This window comes from Ursus arctos, unplaced genomic scaffold (genome assembly GCF_023065955.2).
Source record: "Ursus arctos isolate Adak ecotype North America unplaced genomic scaffold, UrsArc2.0 scaffold_3, whole genome shotgun sequence".
Taxonomy (NCBI): Eukaryota; Metazoa; Chordata; class Mammalia; order Carnivora; family Ursidae; genus Ursus; species Ursus arctos.
Window position 1 is genome coordinate 48,853,202 of NW_026622985.1, and position 21,991 is coordinate 48,875,192.

The window sequence follows — 21,991 nt, forward strand, 5'->3', positions numbered from 1 at the left end:
TGAAAGCATGCATCCTTGTCTTGTTCCTGATCTTAGAGGAAAAATTCAGTCTTTCACCATTGACTATGAGATTAGCTTTGTGTTTTTCATACATGGTCTTCATTATGTTGAGGTATGTTGCTTCTAAACCTATAGTATTTTTTACAAATGGATGTTGTATCTGTCAAATGATTTTTCTGCATCTATTGAAATCATATGGTTTTTATCCTTTCTTGCAATGTGATGTAACATGTGACTGATTAGCAAATACTGAACCACACTTGCATCCCTGGAGTAAATCCCTCGATTGTGGTGAATGATTTTAATGTATTATTGGATACCATTTGCTAACATTTTATGGAAGATTAATCTGATACCAAAAATCATATACAAATACTACCCCAAAAAACTATAGGCCAGTATCTCTGATGAACCTAAATACAGAAATCCTCAACAAAATACTAGTAAGCTTCATGTACCATTTTTAATCTTTTAGCTAAAAAAGAACCCTGAAAAAAGCAGAATATAAATTTTATTTAAAACACTGTATACCAAAAATAGAATTTCACCAATATACAAAATTGATATTTTACATACTTTGTACATCTAATTTTGTATGGATAGCACATGTCAATTTGTATTAGTCATATTTTAAGGGCACAATACCCACATTAAATCTTAGAAAAAGAAACTGGTCTGTATCTTTCCATCATCTAATTTACTTGGGGACAAACGTGAATATCTGCTGTTGCCCAAATCCTACATTTTATCATTACGGGATCAGGATATACTACTAGCAGAATTTAAATATTAACCAAGTAAGACCAGCTACATCAGATACTAGAAAAATGGGAACAGAAGAGTTGCCATGTGAAGTTCACGTCAACCGTTCATCCCTAACAGTGAGTAGACAGTCTGTTGTTAGTACTAATTTTCTGTATTTCCTTATGTGTGTGCATCTGTATCTCCAATGATACCCCATAATGAAAGGAACTACAGCCTTCCTTAGATGTGTTACACACAGCCATGGTCAAGTACTGTTAGATCAATGAATGTGGCCATTCTTTATCAGCCTGAACCAGCTTGTCATTTCATTACTCACTGTTTTCTAGTGGTTAAGAAAAACCTAGTCCACATTTTCTTAATGAAATTTTCTCAGTTTTTTTTAGTAACTTAATCATCTAATTTTTAAAAAGGTAGTTGAGAAATTCCCCCACTAGGATAAATGGCATTTATCATGTCTTAATCAGATTCTGCTCCAAACACAGAAAAAGCAGAACGAACGGTTGAGGCACAAATAAATACAAGGAAAAAGCCTTCTCCATCAGCCTCCATCTGAAAGGAAAGAATAATAAACAAACAGTGTTTCCTACCATAGTCAATAGTGGCATGGTTCTTAGAGCTCTGGAGACTTCAGGAACTCCTCTGGCAAACCATTCTAAGTTGAACCACAGAAACACCATAGTAGCCACGACCAAAAAAAAAAAAAACCAAACAAAAAACAAAAACCCTAAAATCACAGGTAATACTATGACTAAAAGGCAAACCTATTAAAAAAAAAAAAAAAGATCCAACTCATTCTTTAATGATATAACTATATTACAAAGTCCTTTTGCCAGGCTTCAGAGTATAGAAATAATTTTATTTAGAATGTAAAATCTGGGAAAATGTCAAGATTTGAGAGAGTAGCTCTTACCTTTTTATTCTGTATACAATAAAATGGCAGTTTAATAACACTGGTATTTCCGAAAGGAATTATAACTTTAAGCACCCAAAACTCCTAATCAAATACTTCCTGTTTGGGAATACACAAGCATTTCATACCATTCCCACATTTATTCATCTCTTGTATCTAAATCTTTAAAAAGCTGAATATTTAAAATGCACTGAAGAAAATTACTTTTCCCTTTTCTTTTTAGGTGAGTGTTCCAAAAGTGGGGTAAATTCAGCTTCCTCACTGTGTTTTCTTTTCTTTTTTTTCTTTTTATGGTCACTCTGGTAACCACTGGAGTCACTGCCTTGGAAAACAGGATCCTGGTCCTGATCTTCTTGGTGTTTTTTCTTCTTCTTCTTTTTTGGCTCATTGTTGCAGAGGCTATTCACATTATCAATCTGCAGGTCTGTCTCTTTCTTCATGGTGGCATCTGCACAATCTGCTAGCTCTCTGTTACCATTTTCTATTTCATATGACTCTGGATCTTTCTTCTTTTTCTTTTTCTTCTTGAGAGGTTTTTCAATAATTTCTTCAGTGCCAGTTTCTGTTACTTCTTCAGAAACTGCAGAGCACTTGGTTTGTAAACTAAATAACAGTTGAAAAAATTTACATAGCAATAAAAAAAAGAATAAAGTGAGATCAAGAATATACCAAGTTTTTTTTTCCCCCTAAATAATGACTGCAGTACAAGATACAGAAGTATGGCATAAATTTCTAATATTCTATTGTTATCCCTTAGCCCATTAAAATGTCTGGGTAAGGTTAAAAAAATTTTTCCAAAGTACTTCTTCCAGGCTGTTTTGATACTCAAAAATGACAAATTTTGTCAAAATGTAGCTTCTAAATTTTGGCTTGGTTTAGGAAAATTTGGTCACAATAAACATCAATACTCAGGCTTATTATTAGCCAAAGAACTAACAAGTGAGAAAATGTATACTTCCATTATCTATGAAATTAATGGAGTTTCCACCTACTCTCTCAATCCTCGTTTCATTTTTTTCCCTTAACCGTGCTTAAAGCAGTATTAACACTAAACTAAAAACAAGGATCAGTGAAGTAGCCCTCTCTCTGGAACTGCAGTCCTCTACAGTAACATTAGCTACATATAAGTAATTTCAATGAGGTAACTTTAATACTACACAAATGTAGCACACATTTCTATCATCACAGAACATTCTATTGGAAAACTGTTCTAAAACTTTTAAATCATACTCTTGTTAAAATCAAGGCAAAAATCTAAAAAAAAATTAACACCAGCAATATTCCCAAAGCTTCTTTTTCCTTCACTCCATTAAACTTGGCTCCCATGGAACCAAGCTCAAGATGACAGCAGTTCTTAATTTCTGAATTTCTTTGTATTGAAATTTTCTACCTGGCAAAATGACAATAATCAAATTGTTTCAACTGTGTAAAAATAAAAGGCTACTAGTTATGATCTTTTGGTTGCTAAAAAATTAAACTAGAAAACGGTAAAATACGGAACAGTTGGGTAGATGGGTAGAGCTACACTATTCAATGCTTTGTCATAGCACTTAAGATTCCTATTACAGTGACATTATGGTTTAGAAGCATAAGTATTCTAATAAAATTTATTTTAAAAGAGGGGCTTATGTTCTCTAAATTCAGAACTAAATAGAAATGACTAAGTATCAAAATTAAAATAATGTGATTAGAAACTGACCTAGTGATATTTAATTTTCCCCGAATGCAGAATACTCCAGCAGCATCTGAGTCCAAACGAAATACTTCAAATTCTAGTTCATCACCCACGTTTATCTCCAGGTTCTGCCACTGCTCAGTGGGCATCTGCTCAGGTTTAGGGATGGAGGCATTGAAACACCCATGTACTAAACAGCCAATGTGGCTGGAAGACACTTTATTAACTGTACCCTGGGAAGAAAGGGGGAAAAAAAAAGGTAACATCAAAGAGTTTAAAACGTAAATAAAACTTTATAAGCTTCAAACTGATCTTCAAAGAGAAAACATCAAACTATGATATAATTTGAAACGGAAAAAGTTTTTCAATTAAAATTTACATGTTATACTAAACCATCATTTTAGAACACTGTAGAGTTTTTAGAAAGGTCAAACTTTACTAAGTAATTGCATATCAATTGCCTAACTTGATAAACAACTACTCTAAAAACTCCTCAGCTCCCAATACCGGATTCCCTGGGGAATAGATTATAACCATATTAAAACCAAGCAGAAAATACTCTTTGATATGACCTAAATGTGAAAAGACCTCAAGGCAGAAAGCATGTGCTTTCTATAACTAGGATCCACATTATATTTCTATAAACAGTCTGAATTTCAAAGCTTAAAAAGCATTCTTTAACAATTAACTTTAGCGTGATGTAAGCAATATATCAGAAGACAGCTTACCCTTCATATGCAGATCTTGAGCATGGCTACTTTGAATCACAGTAACATTTTTAGAAGCTTCAAACTACATGCTCTATGATCTTAAGCTTAAAATTAAAGTTTTAAAAACTTTAGTTTTCTTTTCCTCCCCTAAGAGTCAACATAGATAACATACATAAATGAACATCTGAAAAATTTTAAATCATGTATTAACATATATACAGCCTTGTTTAATGTTAGCAACTCCTTATACATAGAAAATTCGTTTGCTGTCATTATCAGGAGTCTGGTGTTCCCAGTGGTACATTCTGGATGGTATGGACAAACTGAAGTGCATCTATACAATGGAGTACTATTCAGAAGTAAAAAACAAAAACAACAACAACAACAAAAAAAAAACCCAAAAAACTATCAAGCCATGAAAAGACCTGGAGGAACCTTAAATGCATACTGCTAAGTCAAAGACAAGCTGAAAAGGCTACATGATATGATTCCAACTATATGAAACTGTGGAAAAGGTAAACTATGGAGACAGTAAAAAAGATCAATAGTTGTCAGGTTTCAAGAGGAGGGCAGAAGGGAGAGGGATAAATAGGTAAAATACAGAAAATTTTTAGAGCAGTGCCCAGTTATTCTATAGAATAGAGCAATGGGGGGACAACTGTTATTGTGTTGTACATTCCATGGGTTTTAGAATGCACAACAGAGAAAATTTTAATTCTAGATTTAAAATAATGTATCAGCTTAACAACTGTAACAAATTTATCACACTAATACGAGATGTCGATAATAGGAATAACTGTGTGCTGGGGTGGGGGAATGAAGAGAGGTATTTTCAACTCTTTTTCTGTACATCTAAAACTGCTATAAAACACTAAAGCCTATCAATCAATCAAATTAAGAAATAGGAAAAGGGAAGTCTTTTCAATATAGAGTTCTGGAACAACCGAATAACTATAAGAATAAGAAAACAATCTCAAGGGCCTACTTTATACACAAAAATTAAAGCCTGGTCATAGATCTAAATGGAAAAGCTAAAACTAAAAAAACCCTACAAACTATCTTCATAATCTAGGAGTAGGCAAGTTTCTTACACAGGATCCAGAAAACAGTGGACCTCATTAATATTAAAAACTTCTGTTTATGAAATGATACCATTACGAGTTAAGAGACAAGTCACAGACTGGGGGAAAATATTCACATATACATTTATCTGAAAAGGATTTGTAGGAAGACTATAAACAGAACTACTCTACCTCAAAATACAAAAACCCAATTAAAAATGGGCAAAGCACTTCAGTAGGCCCCTTACTGAAACACATGAAAAAGAGCTCAAAGGAGAAATGCAAATTAAAATCATAATGAGAAACTAGTATATGCCCATAAGTAAAATCAAAAGACTGACAAAACCAAATGCTGGCAAGGATGCAGAGCAACTAGTACAGCTAAATGGGAAATTAGCCTGTGTTTCATAAAGGTAAACACCTATGCTGTGACTTAGCAATATTGCTTCTAGTTTTTACCTAAGAGAAATGAAAATGTACATTCACAGCTTTATTCATAAGAGCTCCATACTGGAAACAACCCAAATGTCGATCAATAAAGTTGGGCAATTAAATTATACATTCATACAACTCAATACCATGAACAATGAACTGAAATAAACTACCAATACACCAAACAGCATGGATGAAATGCAAAAACATGTTGAGCTAAACAGGTCAGATTTTCAAACACTGTATAATGAAAAAAACTAATTTTACAATAAATGCAATCAGAACAGTGGTTATATCTGGAATAGAGAGGATGGACCCGGAAAGGGCATGAGGCTCTTTCCAAAACAAAATGGTATATATGCTCTTAGAATTCATTGAACTGCACACTGCGATATGTGCATTTTGTTGTATGTAATTATACCTATTAAAAAAAATTGAACAAACTATCCAAATTTACTTGACGACTGGACCTTATTGTAGGGAAAAGAGTAAAAGGACTGATTGATTTTTTTTTTTCATTTCATACTTTCTGTATAGTATGGTATTTCCATGAGTACACTTACACAAAGCAGGTAAGTGTGGAAATTTTTAAGTACAAATCTGCCAACCTTCTTAGAGAAGAAAAACTACACTACAGCCATACTATTGGTATGGAGACTGGTTGTAGGATCTCAGTTGGGCAGCCCCAGGATACTCCTCCTACCAGTTTGATATTAAAAAACCTTTTAAAATTAGAAATGCCTTATAGATTTTGAAAGTAAAATTGACCTGTATTTTATTAGCAATAAAGGGTTAATAGGTCTTAAATGATTAACAAAAAATTAGAACTGCTTAAAGAAAAAAATTATGTGTATATATTTTCATATATATATATGTAACAATGCATACACCCAGAACTATTGGTAGGAGAGAAAGGCAAGTACAGAGCATAATGGGATATAGTTTAGTCAACTCACATCAATCTGTATTTCCAGCTTCTCTTGAAAAATTAAAAGACCTACCCCACAGGGCCTTCATTCCCAAGGCACATTATAGGTGCCCTGACCTCATCCTTCATTCACTTTCATTACCTGCCTGGGCTCACAACCCTTTGAATTTTCAGCTCCCCTTTGATTACTACATGATTTGAATCCTTTATAAAGAAATTATTTGTGTATAATTGAGAAATACTTTTTTTTAACCGCTTAAGATCATTCTGGTGCTATCCAAAGAAGAGAATAAATTCTGAGACACATTCTCTGCACATACATGTGAGTCTTAGTTTAAGAACTTACCGACATTGAACTGAGGGTAATTTTTTTTCTTTAAATTTTTAGGAACCAATAATAGCAATCCATTTGCTTCCCAAGTCTCTTAAAATTTTCCAAATTACATTATTATACAACTATACAAAGAAAGCTTAAAAATATATATATATATAAAAATACATACCATAAGCTTTTGCCCTGGTTCAGGACAGAAAATAACAAAATCTGCTTCAATGTTAAGATGAATGTGTCCTTGATCATCATAAATATCTCCCAGTTCACCCACTACTTTGATGTTATCATATGCAATGGGGACACCTAAAAGGCTATTAAAAAAGAAAAAAATATATTTTTTATCCTCCTTTAAACGAGGCTATTATCATACTGATTAAATATACTATATAACCACACATGCCAAAACACAATAGCATATTATTAATCCCTAACAACTTGAGTAATTCAATTTCACCAAATGGTTTCAATAAATTGACTAAGTTAAAAATGATTCAAGATAGGTACCCAGAAACAAAATGTCCGATTATGCATGAGCAGTAGCTATGCATCTAAATTCTAGTCATGCTAGAATGAGGGAAAAAAAAGACTTGCAAGAAAAATGTTTCTATTTCTGAGTGTAACTGAATCAAGACAATTTTGGTATTATCCACCATTGCTGAATTTCTGTACTAGATGGCCCATAGTAAGAGAAGTATTAGAGTCACAGGTGAAGCCCCTGAATATTAAAGCCAATGACTTAAGGGCGAAAAATCCTCAAACTGCAACTGTTAGTAATAAATAGAAATGTTAATAAATGAAATATGTAGTTTTATTTATTAAGAACTGATTGTGCCACTTTATGACAGGATTAGGGGGCAACTACTATTTCAAAATGTCATTTCCAAGTACTTAAGAAATTTTAACTATGAAGGAGGCACACCTGGTGGCTTCACTACTACACCCACTACTTAGTCAAGAAAACTTCTCAGACTCCCCAAGGCCAGGCTGAAATCACTCCTCCACTCCTAGAAGACACCATGGCACAGCATCATCACTGAACTTGATCTCGTTTTATTGACTATCTGTGTATATTTGCATTCCACACACTACTCTAAGGCCCTTGAGAGCACAGAACATTTTTGTTGAATTCTACTAAATTTCTGAAACTACTCACATAGCATAAGAAAAAGAATTTATCCCTAATAGCTGTTGCTTAAACAAAACAGCCAGGAACCACTTAGAAAGGGACTTTAATAACTATCAAATCGAGAAGACCATAAACTCAGGGACTTACTCCAGAAAGCATTTTTTTCAACTGTTAATTTCTGCATGTGTTTCCCCAAGCAAGAACTACATCACTAGGACAGTCTTAGGAGCACAGAAAACCCAGAAGTCTACATGACCTCTGAATGAGGAACAAACAGATCTGTAAATAGGCAGACACAGAATCTAACTCTAGACAGATATCAAAATATATGTGAGTATATATACTTATATGTTTATATATACACACATACACACACACCAGCATAAACTCATGTTTGCATCATCTCTATATACATAAATTTCCAGGAATGCACTAGCAAATTCAAGGGCAGATTATTAAGTAGGGAACTCTACTGAGAACTATTCAATTACTTCAGAAAAGCATTCCACCAATGGAGACACTGTATGTGTTCTCTGAGTTGTCAACTCAAAACCCCTGCATCAATCCACCCTTGCAACAGACACATTCACGATTCTAGGGATCAGGGCAGAAGTCAGATTACTTCAGTCATCCCACATAGTCATGCTTGAGCATTATCACATTGCAACACATTTTATGGTATCGTGTTGGAGCACTCGGATTTTTTTTTTTTTTTTGCAATTGTGTAGGTAGGTTATATTATCTTTAAGTTTCAATTCACAATAAAGATGTGTTTTCATGATAGTAAAGTTAGTAATGCAAACTATTTATTATAAGAGAAAGGTACTGCGTTCTGTAGAATTCAAAATTGATAACTAGGGAATGTGACCATAGAGCCTAAACCCAAAAGGATTTGTGTAAATCCATCAAACCTTTGAGAAACCATTTACTGGACATCTAAATTTTTTTCCAAATAAAATACTGAAAATATTGATTACTGAACACAGGTTTATCTACTTTTGTCTTATTACAGAAAAAGTAAGGATAAATTTGGATCTGTTCATAAACATGTTTTATGCTTATGTAAGACCGTACCAAAGAGGAGGGACTCCCTGCAAGGGCAGAGAGGGGAGGGGAGAAGACTTTGCCCCAGGCTCCCCAGGTTGGGGGACCGCACTGACAAGACAAATCCCCATAATATTTGGCTTTGAAAACCTGAGGGGCCTGCCTTCCCCAGTTTCTTTTGTTTGTTTTTAAACAATCAACAGGGCTTAACACCTAGGGCTTTAAAAATCAGCAGCCTCAAAAGGTTAAGAGGCTGGAGGGGGATGGAAAACGCAGTCCCTGCCCTTAAAGTGACAGTACAACCAGCAGCCCCACTAACATACAGCTCAGAAGCAGCAGTTTGAAAAATGCCTGGGGTATACAGGAAGGAGATTTATTTAATAATCTCAGAGCACGGGCTGGAGAGGCAGGTAACTTTGGGAGATTTCTCCAAGAACAAAAGAGCTGGTGGGTGCCATTTCCCTCCCCAGCACCCCGCCCCCAGCCTAAATACAGGGACAGCTAGCTACAGGACCCAGCACGGCACAGCAATCTCCACTTTTAGCTTGCTAAAAGCATGCCCCAGCCACACATTTATGTGGATCCACCCTCTCCAGCCCTCTGCAGAAGTCTTCCCAGGCTGCTTCAGCTCCCCTCCCACAGCAGACCAAAGTAATAGACCTTGCCAGCACCGTATACAGCACACTCAGCTTCCCTGTTCTGCACATCTTGGCTGAAGCCCATCCAAAGTAGTGCCGCAAGCCTTGCACTGTACATGCAGCCCCAACGGGCCAGCACCACTCCAAAGGGACACCTGCTCCTGGGAGAGGGAAAACAACAGCACACACCAATCCAGCTGCTGCCCCAGCAATGGACGAGGGACAGACATCTGGTCTAACTGCAGACCCAGCCCACCAACAAAAGCTTCTCAGGTGACCACACAGGGAAAGCACCCTTGAATTTGGTGCTACAAAAGACTGCTCTGGCTCAATTCAAGCCCAAGGTGGCCCTAGACTAGCCCACTAACAACAGAAGAGCCAAACCCTACACACAAAGGCAAAGAGAGCCACTGTAGACAACTGGACTGAAGGAAAACATGGCTCAGCCACAAAAGCAGGGCACACACAACACACATAAGAGACGCCCCTGAAGTGCCAGTTTCTGATGAATAGGAAACATAGCACAGCAGGACATTACAAGACCTCTTATTTATAAGGGCATTACTTTCAAAAGCAGATGACTTTCCTAACACACAGACACAGAATTAGACAAAATGAGAAGGAATATGTCCCAAATGAAAGAACAGTACAAATTCACGAGAGCTAAACGAAATGGGATATATAATATACCTAGTAGAGAAAGTAATGATCATAAAAGATCATTACTGGATTTGAGAAGAGTGGAGGACATCAGTGAGACCCTCAAAAAGAAATAAAAAACATAAAAAAGAAACAATTAGATGTGAAGAACTCTAAGTGAAATTTAAAAATACACTACAGGGAATAAATCATAGCTGGAGGACACAGAAGAATGGCTCAGCGACCTTGAGAACAGCATAATGGAAAGCAATCAAGATGAACAGGCAAAAGAAAGAAATAATAATAAATGAAAATGGATCAAAGGAACTCAGGACACTATCAAGTATAATAACATTTGCATTATGAGGATCTCAGAAGGAAAAGAGACAAAAGGGAGCAGAAAATTTATTTGAAGAAATAAGAGCTGAAAAATTCCTGGGTCTGGGGAAGGAAACAGACATCTAGATCAGGAGGCACAGAGGACCCCAGACAAAAGCAACCCAAAGATATCCACACCAAAACACACAGTAATTAAAATGGCAAAAAATAATGATAAAAAGAGAATTTTAAAAGCCTCAAGAGAAAAGAAAACAGTTACATAAAGAAAACTCCATAACCATCAGTGGAGTTTTCAGCAGAAATACTACAGGTCAGAAGGGAGTGGCTTGGTACATTCAAAGGAAAAAAGAAAAAAAAAAAAAAAGCCAGCCACAAGGATACTCTATCCAGCAAGGCTATCATTCAGAAGAGGAGAGATAAAGGATTTCTCAAACGAAAGTTAAAGGAACTCATCACCACTAAACATAGTAACAAACATAAGGAAGTAATCAATAGTAATACAATAATAGTAGAGGACTTTAATACCCCAGCTCCATCAATAGATACATCATCCAAACAAAATCAACACAACAGTGACTCTGAGTAACACGTTGGAACAGATGGATCTAACTGATGTACACAGAACATACCATCCTAAAACAGGATGTAAAACATTACATCCTAATGTTTAAAAATACACATTCTTTTCAAATGCACACAGAATATTCTCCAAAATAGATGTGAGCTCACAAAACAAGTCTCAATAAATTCAAAAAGACTGAAGTCGTACTATGCATCTTTTCCAACCTTAATGCTATCAAAGTAGAAATCAACCAGAAGAAAAAATCTAAAAGAACATAACTATGTGGAGATTAAGTAGCATGCTACTAAACCGTGAATGTGTAAGCCAAAAAACCAAAGAGGAAATAAAAAATTACATGAAGACAAATGAAAACACAACAGTCCAAAGTGTTTTGGGGATGCAGTAAAAGCTGTTCTAAGGGGGAACATTATAGCAGTACAGGCCTACCTCAAGAAACAAGAAAAATCTCAAACAAACTAACCTTACACCTAAAGGAGCTAGAAAATGAACGAACAAAACCCAAAATCAATAGCAGGAAAAAAATAATAAAGATTAGAGCAGAAATAAACAAAATAAAAAGAAACAGATCAGTGAAATGAGGACCAGGTTCACCAAAAAGATTAACAAAATTGATAAACCTTTCACCATACTCATCGAGAGAGAGAGAGAGAGAGAGAAAACTCAAACAAAATCAGAATTGAAAGAGGAGAAATCACCAACATCAGAGAAATACAAAGCATTTTAAGACATTAAAAATTATATATCAACAAATAGGACAACCTAGAAGAACTGGATAACGTCCTAGAAACTTAGAAAATTTGAAAAGACTGATTACCAGTAATGAAATTGAATGAATAACCTAAAAACTCCCAAAAACAACAGTCCAGGACCAAATGACTTCACAGGTAAATTCTACCACACATTTAAATACTTAATACTTATTATTCTCAAACTATTCTAAATTCCAAATTCATTCTGAGGCCAGCATTATCCTGACACCAAAAAAAGACACCACAAAAAAGAACCACAGTCCAATATTTCTGATGAACATACATGCAAAATTCCTCAACAAAATATTAGCTAACTGAATTCATTGATACATTAAAAAAAATTATTCACCATAATCAAGTGGGATTTATTCCTGTGAAGCAAGAGGGGTTCAATATTTGCAAATCAATCAATGTGATACACCACATCAAAAAGAGAAAGAATAAAAATTGTATCATTTCAGGGCGCCTGAGTGGCTCAGTTGAGTAGTCCTCTGCCTTTGGCTCAGGTCATGATCTCAGGGGCCGGGGATGCAGCCCCGAGTCAGGCTCCCTGCTCAGTGCGGAGTCTGCTTCTCCCTCTCCCTCTGCCCCACCCCTGCTCAAGCGTATGTGCATGATCTCTCTCAATGAATAAAATCTTAAAAAAAAAAACAAAACACTTTTCATTTCAAATGATGTAGAAAAGGCATTTAACGAAGTGCTACAGCCATTCAGGACAAAAACCCTCAACAAACTAGGTCAGAGGGAACATACATCAACATAATAAAGGCCATATATGAAAAATCCATAGCTAACATCATACTCGATAGTGGAAAAACAGAACTTTTCCCCTAAGAACAGGAATAAGACAAAGGTGTCCACTCTCACCACTTTCATTCAACAGAGTACTGGAAGTTCCAGCCACAGCAGTCATACAATGAAAAGAAACAAAAGGCATCCAAATTGGTAAGGAAGAAACACAAATTGCACTCACTGTACATGACATGATACTATACATAGAAAACCTCCAAGACTCAGGGAGCCTGGGTGGCTCAGTTGGTTAAGCATCTGCCTTTGGTTCAGGTCGTGATCCCAGAGACCTGGGATTGAGCCCCATGTCAGGCTCCCGGGCTCCCTGCTCAATGGGGAGTCGCTTCTTCCCTTCCTGCCTCTGCCCCTTGCCCCCCAACTCATGCTCTCGTGCTCTCTCAAATAAATAAAATCTTTAAAAAAAAAAAAAAAAAAGTCTGAAAGACTCCACCAAGAAACTACTAGAACTGATAAATGAATTCAGTAAGGTCGCACAATACAAAATAAACATACAGAAACGTTGCATTTTTACACACTAAAAATGTAGCAGAAACAAATTAAGAAAACAATCCCACTTACTGCACCAAAAATAAAATGTTTAAGAATAAACTTAACCAAGGAGGTGAAATATCTGTACTCTGAAAGCTATAAAACATTGATGAAAACTGAAGACGGGGTGCCTGGGTGGCACAGTTGGTTAAGTGTCTGAGTCTTGGTTTCGGTTCAGGTTGTGATCTCAGGGTCATGAGATCGAGCCCCACATCGGACTCCACACGCAGCACAGAGTCTGCTTAAGTTTCTCTCCCCCTCTCCCTCTGGCCCCCACCAGCGTCTCTTTCTAAAATTTTAAAGAAACTGAAGACAACACAAACAAATGGGAAAATATTCTATGCTCATGAATTGGAAGAACCAATATTGTTAAAATGTCCATACTATCCAAAGCAATGTAAAAATGTAATGCAATCCCTATCAAAATCCCAACAGAATTTTTCACAGAACTAGAACAAACAATCCTAAAGTTTCAGAATAGGAGAGATAAAGGATTTCTCAGAACCACAAAAGACCCTGAATAGCCAAAACAATCTTGAAAACAAACAAAACTTGGAAGTATCACAATCACAGATTTCAAGTCATACTATAAAGTTATAATAATAAAAACAGTATGGTAGTGGCACAAAGCAGACACATAAGATCAATGGAACATAATGGCCCAGGAAACAAACCAAGCCCATGATTATATGCTCAATAAATCTCTGCAAAGGAGGCAAGAATATCCAATGGGAAAAAGACAGTCTCTTCAACAAATGGTGTTGGGAAAACTGGACAACTACATGTGAAACAATGAAACTGAACCACTTTCTTACCATACACAAAAATAAACTCAAAATGGATTGAAGACCTAAATGTGAGACTTGAAACCATAAAAATCCTAGAAGAAAGCAAAGGCAGTCATTTCTCTGACATAACCCTAGCAACATTTTTCTAGATAGGTCTCCCAAGGCAAGAAAAACAAAAGCAAAATAAACTACTAGGACTACATCAAAATTGAAAGCTTCTGTATAGCAAAGGAAACAATCACCAAAACTAAAAGACAACCTACTGAATGGGAGAAGATATTTGCAAATGACATATCTGATAAAGAATTAATATCCAAAATATATAAAGAACTTATATAAGTCAACACCACAAAACCCCCCAAATAATCCAATTAAAAAATGGGGGAAAAAGCATTTCCAAAGAACACATACCAATGACCAACAGACACATGAAAAAGTGCTCATCATCACTCATAATCAGGGAAATGCAAATCAAAATCACAATGGGGTATCACCTCACACCTGTCACAATGGTCAAAATCAAAAATACAAGAAACAAGTGTCGGCAAACGTGAAGGAAAAAGAAACCCTCATGCACTTTTGTTGGAAATCAAACAGGTGCAGCCACTGTGAAAACCAGTATGGAGATTCTTCCAAAAATTGCAAAAATAGAATTATCATAAAAATAGAACTATCAGGTGTCTACCCAAAGATTACAAAAACACTACTTCAAAAAGATGTATGCATCCTTATGTTTATTACAGCATTATTTACAATAGCCAAACTATGCAAGTAGCCTGAGTGTCCACCAACAGATGAATTGATGAAGAAGTGGTGTGTCCATATATAACGGAATATTACTCAGCCTTAAAAAAAAAAATGAACTCTTGCCATTTGCAACAACATGGATAGATGGAGAGGGTATAATGCTAAGTGAAAAAAGTCACTCAGAAAAAGACAAATACCATATGATTTTAGTCAGATGTGGAATTTAGGAAACAAGACAAACGAACAAAGAAGAAAGAGACACGCCAAGAAACACACTCTTAAAGAAAACAAACTGATGGTTACCAGAGGGGAGGTGGGTGGCGGGATGGGTGAAAGAGGTGAAGGGGATTAAGAGTGTACTTCTTATGATGAGCACCGAGTAACATATAGAACTGTCAAATCATTATACTGTACACGTGAAACTAATATTTCTTACTTCCTAGTTTTCACTAGAAAGTAAGTTTCTAAGCATTAAGAATTCTAACAAATGTCATTAAGACTACTGGAGGGGCACGTGGGTGGCTCAATCGGTTAAGTGTCCGACTCTTGATTTCAGCTCAGGTCGTAATCTCAGGGTCATGGGATAAAGCTCCGCACTGGGCTCTGCACTCAGCATGGCATCTACTGGGATTCTCTTTCTCCCTCTGCCCCTCCTCCCTGCACGCAAGCATTCTCCCTCTCTAAAAATAAAATAAATTCTTTAAAAAGAATACTGAAGGGGCGCCTGGGTGGCTCAGTTGTTAAGTGTCTGCCTTCAGCTCAGGGCGTGATCCCAGGGTCCTGGGATGGAGCCCCGCATCGGGCTCCCTGCTAGGCAAGAAGCCTGCTTCTCCCTTTCCCACTCCCCCTGCTGGTGTTCCCTCTCTCGCTGTGTCTCTCTCTGTCCAATAAATAAATAAAATCTAAAAAATAAAAAATAAAAATAAAAGAATACTGTAAATACTGAGAGAAGCAACTGTGTATGTAAGGAAAATAAGGTATGTGTTTTTGGTAAGAAAGTATGAGGAATGGGAATACATTTTTGTTGAGCGGGAAAAAGTAATTTGTCCCAAAATGAGACTCATTTAAATAAGAGGGAACACAGGACAAAATTTTAATGTAATAAATAAATAAATTTTTAAAGTTGTAGGAAGTCTGTGAAAAAGGAATATTTGCAAAAGTATGTGTGGTCACGATGAAGACTGGAATTAATAGTTTTAAAAGTACATGGTTTAAGATTGGAGTTTGGTTTTTCACTCTGTTGAAATGGCAAGGTTTCCCTGGAATATTGGTCTGCTCTTGATGATAGAAAAATGTAAAAGGTTTTTCCTTTATCTGCCCAGAAAAAACAAAGTTTGCTATCGGGTCTTTAATTACTTAGTAAATCTAAATCTTCTCAATATTAAAAAAGCTAAGTTTTGCTAACAACTATGTAAAATTCTGTAAGTTTTGTAATGATCTGTGGTCCTTTTCAGGCATGCGCTTTATTTATTTATTTAGAAGATTTTATTTATTTATTTGAGAGAGAGTGTGTGCACAGGTGCGGGAGCACAAGCAGGAAGACAAGCAGAGGGAGAGGGAGAGACACACTCCCCCCTGAGCAGGAAGCCCTATGTGGGGCTTGATCCCAGGAACCTCGGATCACAACCTGCAGTAAAGGCAGAAGCTTAACCGACTAAGCCACCCAGGCACCCCTAAGCATGTGCTTTAAAAACCTTCTGATATTTTTAACGAATTTCCCTAAATTCAAATTCTAAAAAAAAGTCTTTTTAACGAATAAGGATTATTTATTTGGTTATGTTAAATTACATAGGAAGCATTGTCAGATAAGTGATGATAAATCTTTTTAGATTATATTGCATGGGTGAATGCTATGAAATTCCTAAAGTTTTAATATATCCTGGTACAACATCGTTACCTGTAATTCTGATTATTGAAGTACCATCACAGAAATAATCAGATTTCCTTGTCAACTGCTCTATAATGAAATCTCATATGATCTTTAACCATGGCCTTTTTTGAGTCTTTTGTCATTTACAGTTACTATTCTGATGCTCTTACAAATGTGTTTCATCTTCAAGGAGAACCAGAGAGAGGACTTTTGGGAAACACAGGTTTCTGATACACCTTAAGATCATAAAACTAAGCCACATAGGAATTACTGGGAATAATGGGAAAACTATTCAAACTGAAAGAGAATTAGTAACATGAGACTAAATGAATCAAAGAAGATGATTATAGTTTTTATGACCCTTGTTTGAAACAACACTGGTTCTCTAATGTTTGCTCATCAGGATTTAAGGAAACAGTGATCTTTTTCTCCCTACCTGATTCCTCCAGAATTCAGAAACTCTGTGAGTATTCTTACCTTCATGGCAATTACAGTTATTTGCATAACTTCACTAAGAATCTCTTAACAGGTCACCATTAGAAAAACTGATTCTATTACCAAGGCTTTGACTGGAATGTCCTATTTGAGAAAGACATGCATAGACTCAGTTATGACCAGCCAGGTTTAAGGAACTAAGGTTGACTTTACGGAGCCAATGAAGCCCCCTGGAATAACTGGCATAGTTGGTACCTTGTTTACAGGGTTCCCAGGAGCCTTACCTGGTAAACAAGGAAGGTACCTACTGACAGGCTCAGGAACATCAGGATATTTGGGGGACCCCAAGAAGTGAAGAAATAATCAGATCTTTTAAGGTACTGAAAGTGAGTCTTTGGCAAGTATTTGGCTTGGCTCTTAGCCTTGAATGGCTGTTAAAAGCTCAATCTGAAATTCCTTATGAGATGTTCCAGCAAAGCAGATCTGAAAGAACATATGCAGCCAGTCACTACTCTTGTTGTACTTAGTATTTAGGCCAAATTGGTTAAAAATGGACTTGTTTTAAACAAATTAGTCTTAATTTGGCTATTGCTGATGGAAATGAGGGTGATTTTGGAGAGAAAAAATTGTTTCAGTAATGTATCTTTATGGGTGTTAGATTCTAGTTCTGATTAATTGTCCTCAAATGTTTACTGTTTACCTAGAACACCGGGCTGGATCCTGAATTCTTCTAGTTTCCTTGAATATCTGGATTTCTACCTACTTATACACTTACGCACCTGACTTTGAAAGCCCACCTGGAGGACCACCTCCTAAAATGAGACAACTGTTTAACTGAACTGACCTGATATACCTCATTATGAAATGTGGAATAAGATGCTAAGACTATACATTAGAGTTCCCAAAAAATGCCTCTATGAAGGATGGGGGCTCAACTTAATATTAAGGGTTATCTGCAATTGGATGCAAGGCAATTTCATTCCTCAGTCCCGACCTATGCCCCTTTTCAGCAGGAAGTAGCTGGAGTCATTCCTGTCACTCAAGAATGAGGAATGATGTAAAGCCGTGGTGGTATGGGAACCAAACAGATACTGTGTTCTTGCCAAATGAATATTTGCCATGTCTATTGACTCTCAAAACACTTGTCTTATTGCCCCAGCCCCACACTGCTGATTTCCCTCCTTCTTGCCCCAGGAAGTGTCTCCCTGTTGTGGGCCACCGCTTACGTGGAAATTCACAATTGCTTTGATGGCTGTGTCTGTGGAAAGGATCATTTTTGCTGATGCCTCCACTTGATGACTCACTCAACTCTTTACCAGGTCACTGGGGAACTATATACTTCTAAGTATTTTCTTTTGTCTTATAAGTATAGTAACCTCATGTAACTGTTTATATTACTGCCATGACGTAGGTATGCAACCCAACTCCCAATATCTGGCTCTAAGTGCATCACGTTAGAATGGCATGTATACCATACACACTGTACGAGCCATAAAGATGTTGGGAGTAAAGCGCATGAATGCTGACAATACTGACCCCATGTTTGGCCCTCCATCTTGTTCATGTCTGGGTGATGACCTCCCTCAGGGCTATGGATTCCACGCCCCCTGGAGGTTAACACGTCCTGACCACAATGTGGGAAGGCTCATTCTGGTCTTCCCTGAAGTTATTTAGATAACTAGTAGGGGTAACATACTTTCCTCCCCCACCTTCTGGAGCACATGTGGCGCCACAAAGTCTGTTAAGTGTTAGACCTCTGACCCCACCACAATGCCCTCTAAACATCCCTTTGCACTCTGTAAATGTGAACTAAGGTCCAGACACTGTGGAGAATAGCTATGTGGATGCCTGGATCATCACCTGCCCAATCTTCCGTGTCAGTAAATTACCCAGAATAAAACTCCGTGTGAACTGTATGGAGTCAACTGCTTCATTTTCCAATCTCAAAGTGCCTCTCAGTTTGGGGGATGCTTTATTGTCCCTCCTCTACCTCCCAACACTCCCCTTTCCTCATTTCTTAAAGTGAAGCAAGTCCTCCTGATCCTACAGGATGGCCCCAAAATCTGTAAACCTACCTATATGTGATAAATGATTGACTGACATTACAAATCTTGATATTTTCAATGAGTGGTCCCTAATTAGAAATGCATAGTTCGACATGTGCTGCTTTATTTGCACTGAATACGTCAGTCTTTACCACAATGGGGTAGTGGGGTTCCCCAGTGTGGTAATGGGGGTGAGGGGAGGAGAGGGTGTAGAGTGGGCAGTTCTCATCTGTTCATAGTGCAGCCTGCTCCACAAGGCCACACTATCCCATTCAGTAACAGAAATTATCCTTCAATCAGTTCCTTATATCTCTGGTGTAATGGCTCTGACTGGGGACACTTCCCCCTAGCCTGTCAAGTGGAGGAACTGATTGGTTCCAGGAAGTGCTAACATATATCAAACATGGCCTCTTCCCAGATTTTATGACCATTTTTATATCCTTAAATCTCTCAAATCCATACTCTCCAGTCATTTTCTCTTGCACAATTTTAACAATCCCTTAATTGGTCTCCATGTCTCCAGTCTCTCTCCCCTTAACTCAACAGCTAATGCAACCAAGTGTGGTTTCTTAAACTGTGTATCTGACTGTCCCAGAGATCACACATTTACTGCGCTCTCCAGAGTGCACCAGATTTCAGAGTTGGAGGGCACCAAGAGGATGAAGTGCTAAGCCTGCTTAAGCAAACGGAAAAAGGGAAACAAAAACAAACCTAGGAGACCAGAAGGAAAGAGAAATGAGTTGTCCCCCACGCTGTCTTTGCCCTCCTCTCCAACTGCATGCAATGTCTTTTCCCCTAACTTAAATCTTACTCCAGTTACGTAGTACTTAACAATTCTCTGACCAAAGCAGTCTATTTTATATCTGCTATCCATTTGTTTATGCCACACTTTTTTGCCTTGAATACTACCATCTCAAAGAACCCTTTTCCTATTAAGTTGTTCTCAAAGATCCTAATATCAAATTCACTACTCTTCCTCTTAATGTAACTTACTTTAGATTTCTGTCAAATTTTAACACTTCACTGGATTTATCTGGCTTACATTTCTATCTTTATTAGAGCTTACGGTTTCTTGAAATAGGGTTCTTGTTTGGTGGTGGTGGTGGTGGTGGTGGTGGTGGTGGTGGTGGTGGTGTGTGTGTTTTTAGTCCCAAGTCCCTAGTATACAAAATAGGCACACAACAAGTGTGTTGGTGCTTGGAGTACGCTGTACATTCCAGACTTGCTTGATTCTTAACCTGTTCAGAATCCCCTGAGAAAGTAAACACTTTGGATACTTTACCCAAGAAAACCGGACTGCAAATTTCCCAGAGGGGAGGGAGGGGGTCATGAAATTCCTGAAGAGCAATAAGGACTCCTTAGGTATTCCACTCGTCCGAGTTTTAGAACCCCTGCTTTTCAGGCAAAGTAGTCTACTGCAGTATTAAAGTACACATGCTCCCTCCCTCTGACCCTCCACTTTTGTAACTCCAGGTTTTTTCTGAATATATTAATTTTAAATGGGCCACAAAGTTTTTTCACCTTCAAACCCAACAGACAAGCCAGTTAGACTAAACTGTCTGTTCTTAAAAACAAAACAAAACAAAAATTGTACTTTCCTCATCCACGATCAGGTCCAAGACAAAAAACCCAGCGAAAGTACCAGAGCCAAAATAAACAACAGAAACTCTCTTTCATGGTTTCCAAATCAACAACTGGACTAATGCTTTATGTGCAATTTTTTATAGAACGAGAGAGAATTTAAGTACTGCATTCGAAACTTCCAATGTCAAACACACAACTGGGCCTACCAGGTCTCTAGACCCCTAGTCTATTCTTACCCCTACGCGCCAGTTCTAGAACAAGCTTCTCCACCCCCTCCACCGACACAATTCACGTCACCTTTACGTTTCCCTTCTTGCCTATAAAATGGACTCTGTACAGATCCCGACTAGGGAGATATTGTTTTGGGCCGGATGAAGACTCCAGAACGCCTCGAGCCTAGTAAGCTCCAGGTGGCCGGCGCGTTCTTTCCCATTCACCCCTTTCCTGCTACGCCATCAGCACGTCTTCCCACCACCCCCTCCTGTGCTTAAAAGGGGTGGCAGGCTGCGTTATGGCGTTGTCGGCGCGGCGGAGGAAAAGACTAAGAGACTGGTACCTCTCGGAATAGCGCAGGAGCTCCGCATCTAGCTGTTCCCGGATACCGGTGCGTTTCCGGTTAAGGTAACGCGGCGACAGAGCGATGTGTCTTCGGTGCGGGCCTGCCACCAGGCAAGAGTAGTGGCTATTCACCAGCGCACAAGCGGCCGCGTAAGTCGGCAGCTCTAGGCAAGGCAAGACGCCGGCCTGTCCTACCACCGGCCCCTCAGAGGGCGCCTTCGGCGGCGGAGCCTCTGAACAACCCGCAGCCATGCCGCTTGTCAGGTTTCCCGCGGCGCGCACAGCTGACGCAGGCACAACCGGCTATTTCACGACGCCGGGTTTCTACGTCATCCAACAGCGAGCACGCCCCTAGGAAATTTCTCTCCTTGAGTTGCATTAGGCACCTCTGACCAGCAGAGGGCAGCAACTTTTTCGCACTGGAGCCCGTGCTTACGTGTTAAACATGCTCCAAAGAAGACCCGCCACCATCTCCTCTCTTCAGGGCGGGCAAGCTTTTATTTTCGCTAAGGTCATCTTTGGATTTAGTATGTAGGTTTAATAGGGCTTACCCTTTGATAATTTCCAGTAGTAAATTTTACAAGTGTGGACAATACAATAATAAACTTTAAATTTTTAGGGAATATATTTTCTGCAGGGAATCCAATCCTAAAAAGCAGCCCAGATGCCTCAAATGCAACACATCCTAAAATA

The 21,991-nt window shown here is 37.9% G+C and overlaps 1 protein-coding gene and 1 long non-coding RNA gene across 3 annotated transcripts in view; one reads left to right on the plus strand and one right to left on the minus strand.

The window, feature by feature from the left end:
- Positions 1-494: 494 nt before the first annotated feature.
- Positions 495-21,589, minus strand: POLR1F (RNA polymerase I subunit F). The gene is given in 5 exon segments (XM_026507120.4): positions 495-1,895; positions 1,897-2,278; positions 3,375-3,583; positions 6,985-7,126; positions 21,297-21,589. Coding segments are annotated over 5 exon segments (1,068 nt in total). The 5' UTR covers positions 21,551-21,589; the 3' UTR covers positions 495-1,814.
- Positions 715-21,991, plus strand: part of LOC130542038 (uncharacterized) — a 40,842-nt gene continuing 19,565 nt past the window's right edge. The window contains exons 1-3 of one of the 2 annotated variants that reach the window (XR_008956277.1): positions 798-881; positions 17,080-17,139; positions 17,816-19,058. This is a non-coding gene — a long non-coding RNA (uncharacterized LOC130542038). Of the gene's footprint in view, positions 882-17,079; positions 17,140-17,815; positions 19,059-21,991 lie in introns of those variants that run through there. The other variant, XR_008956276.1, reaches the window with a different exon arrangement.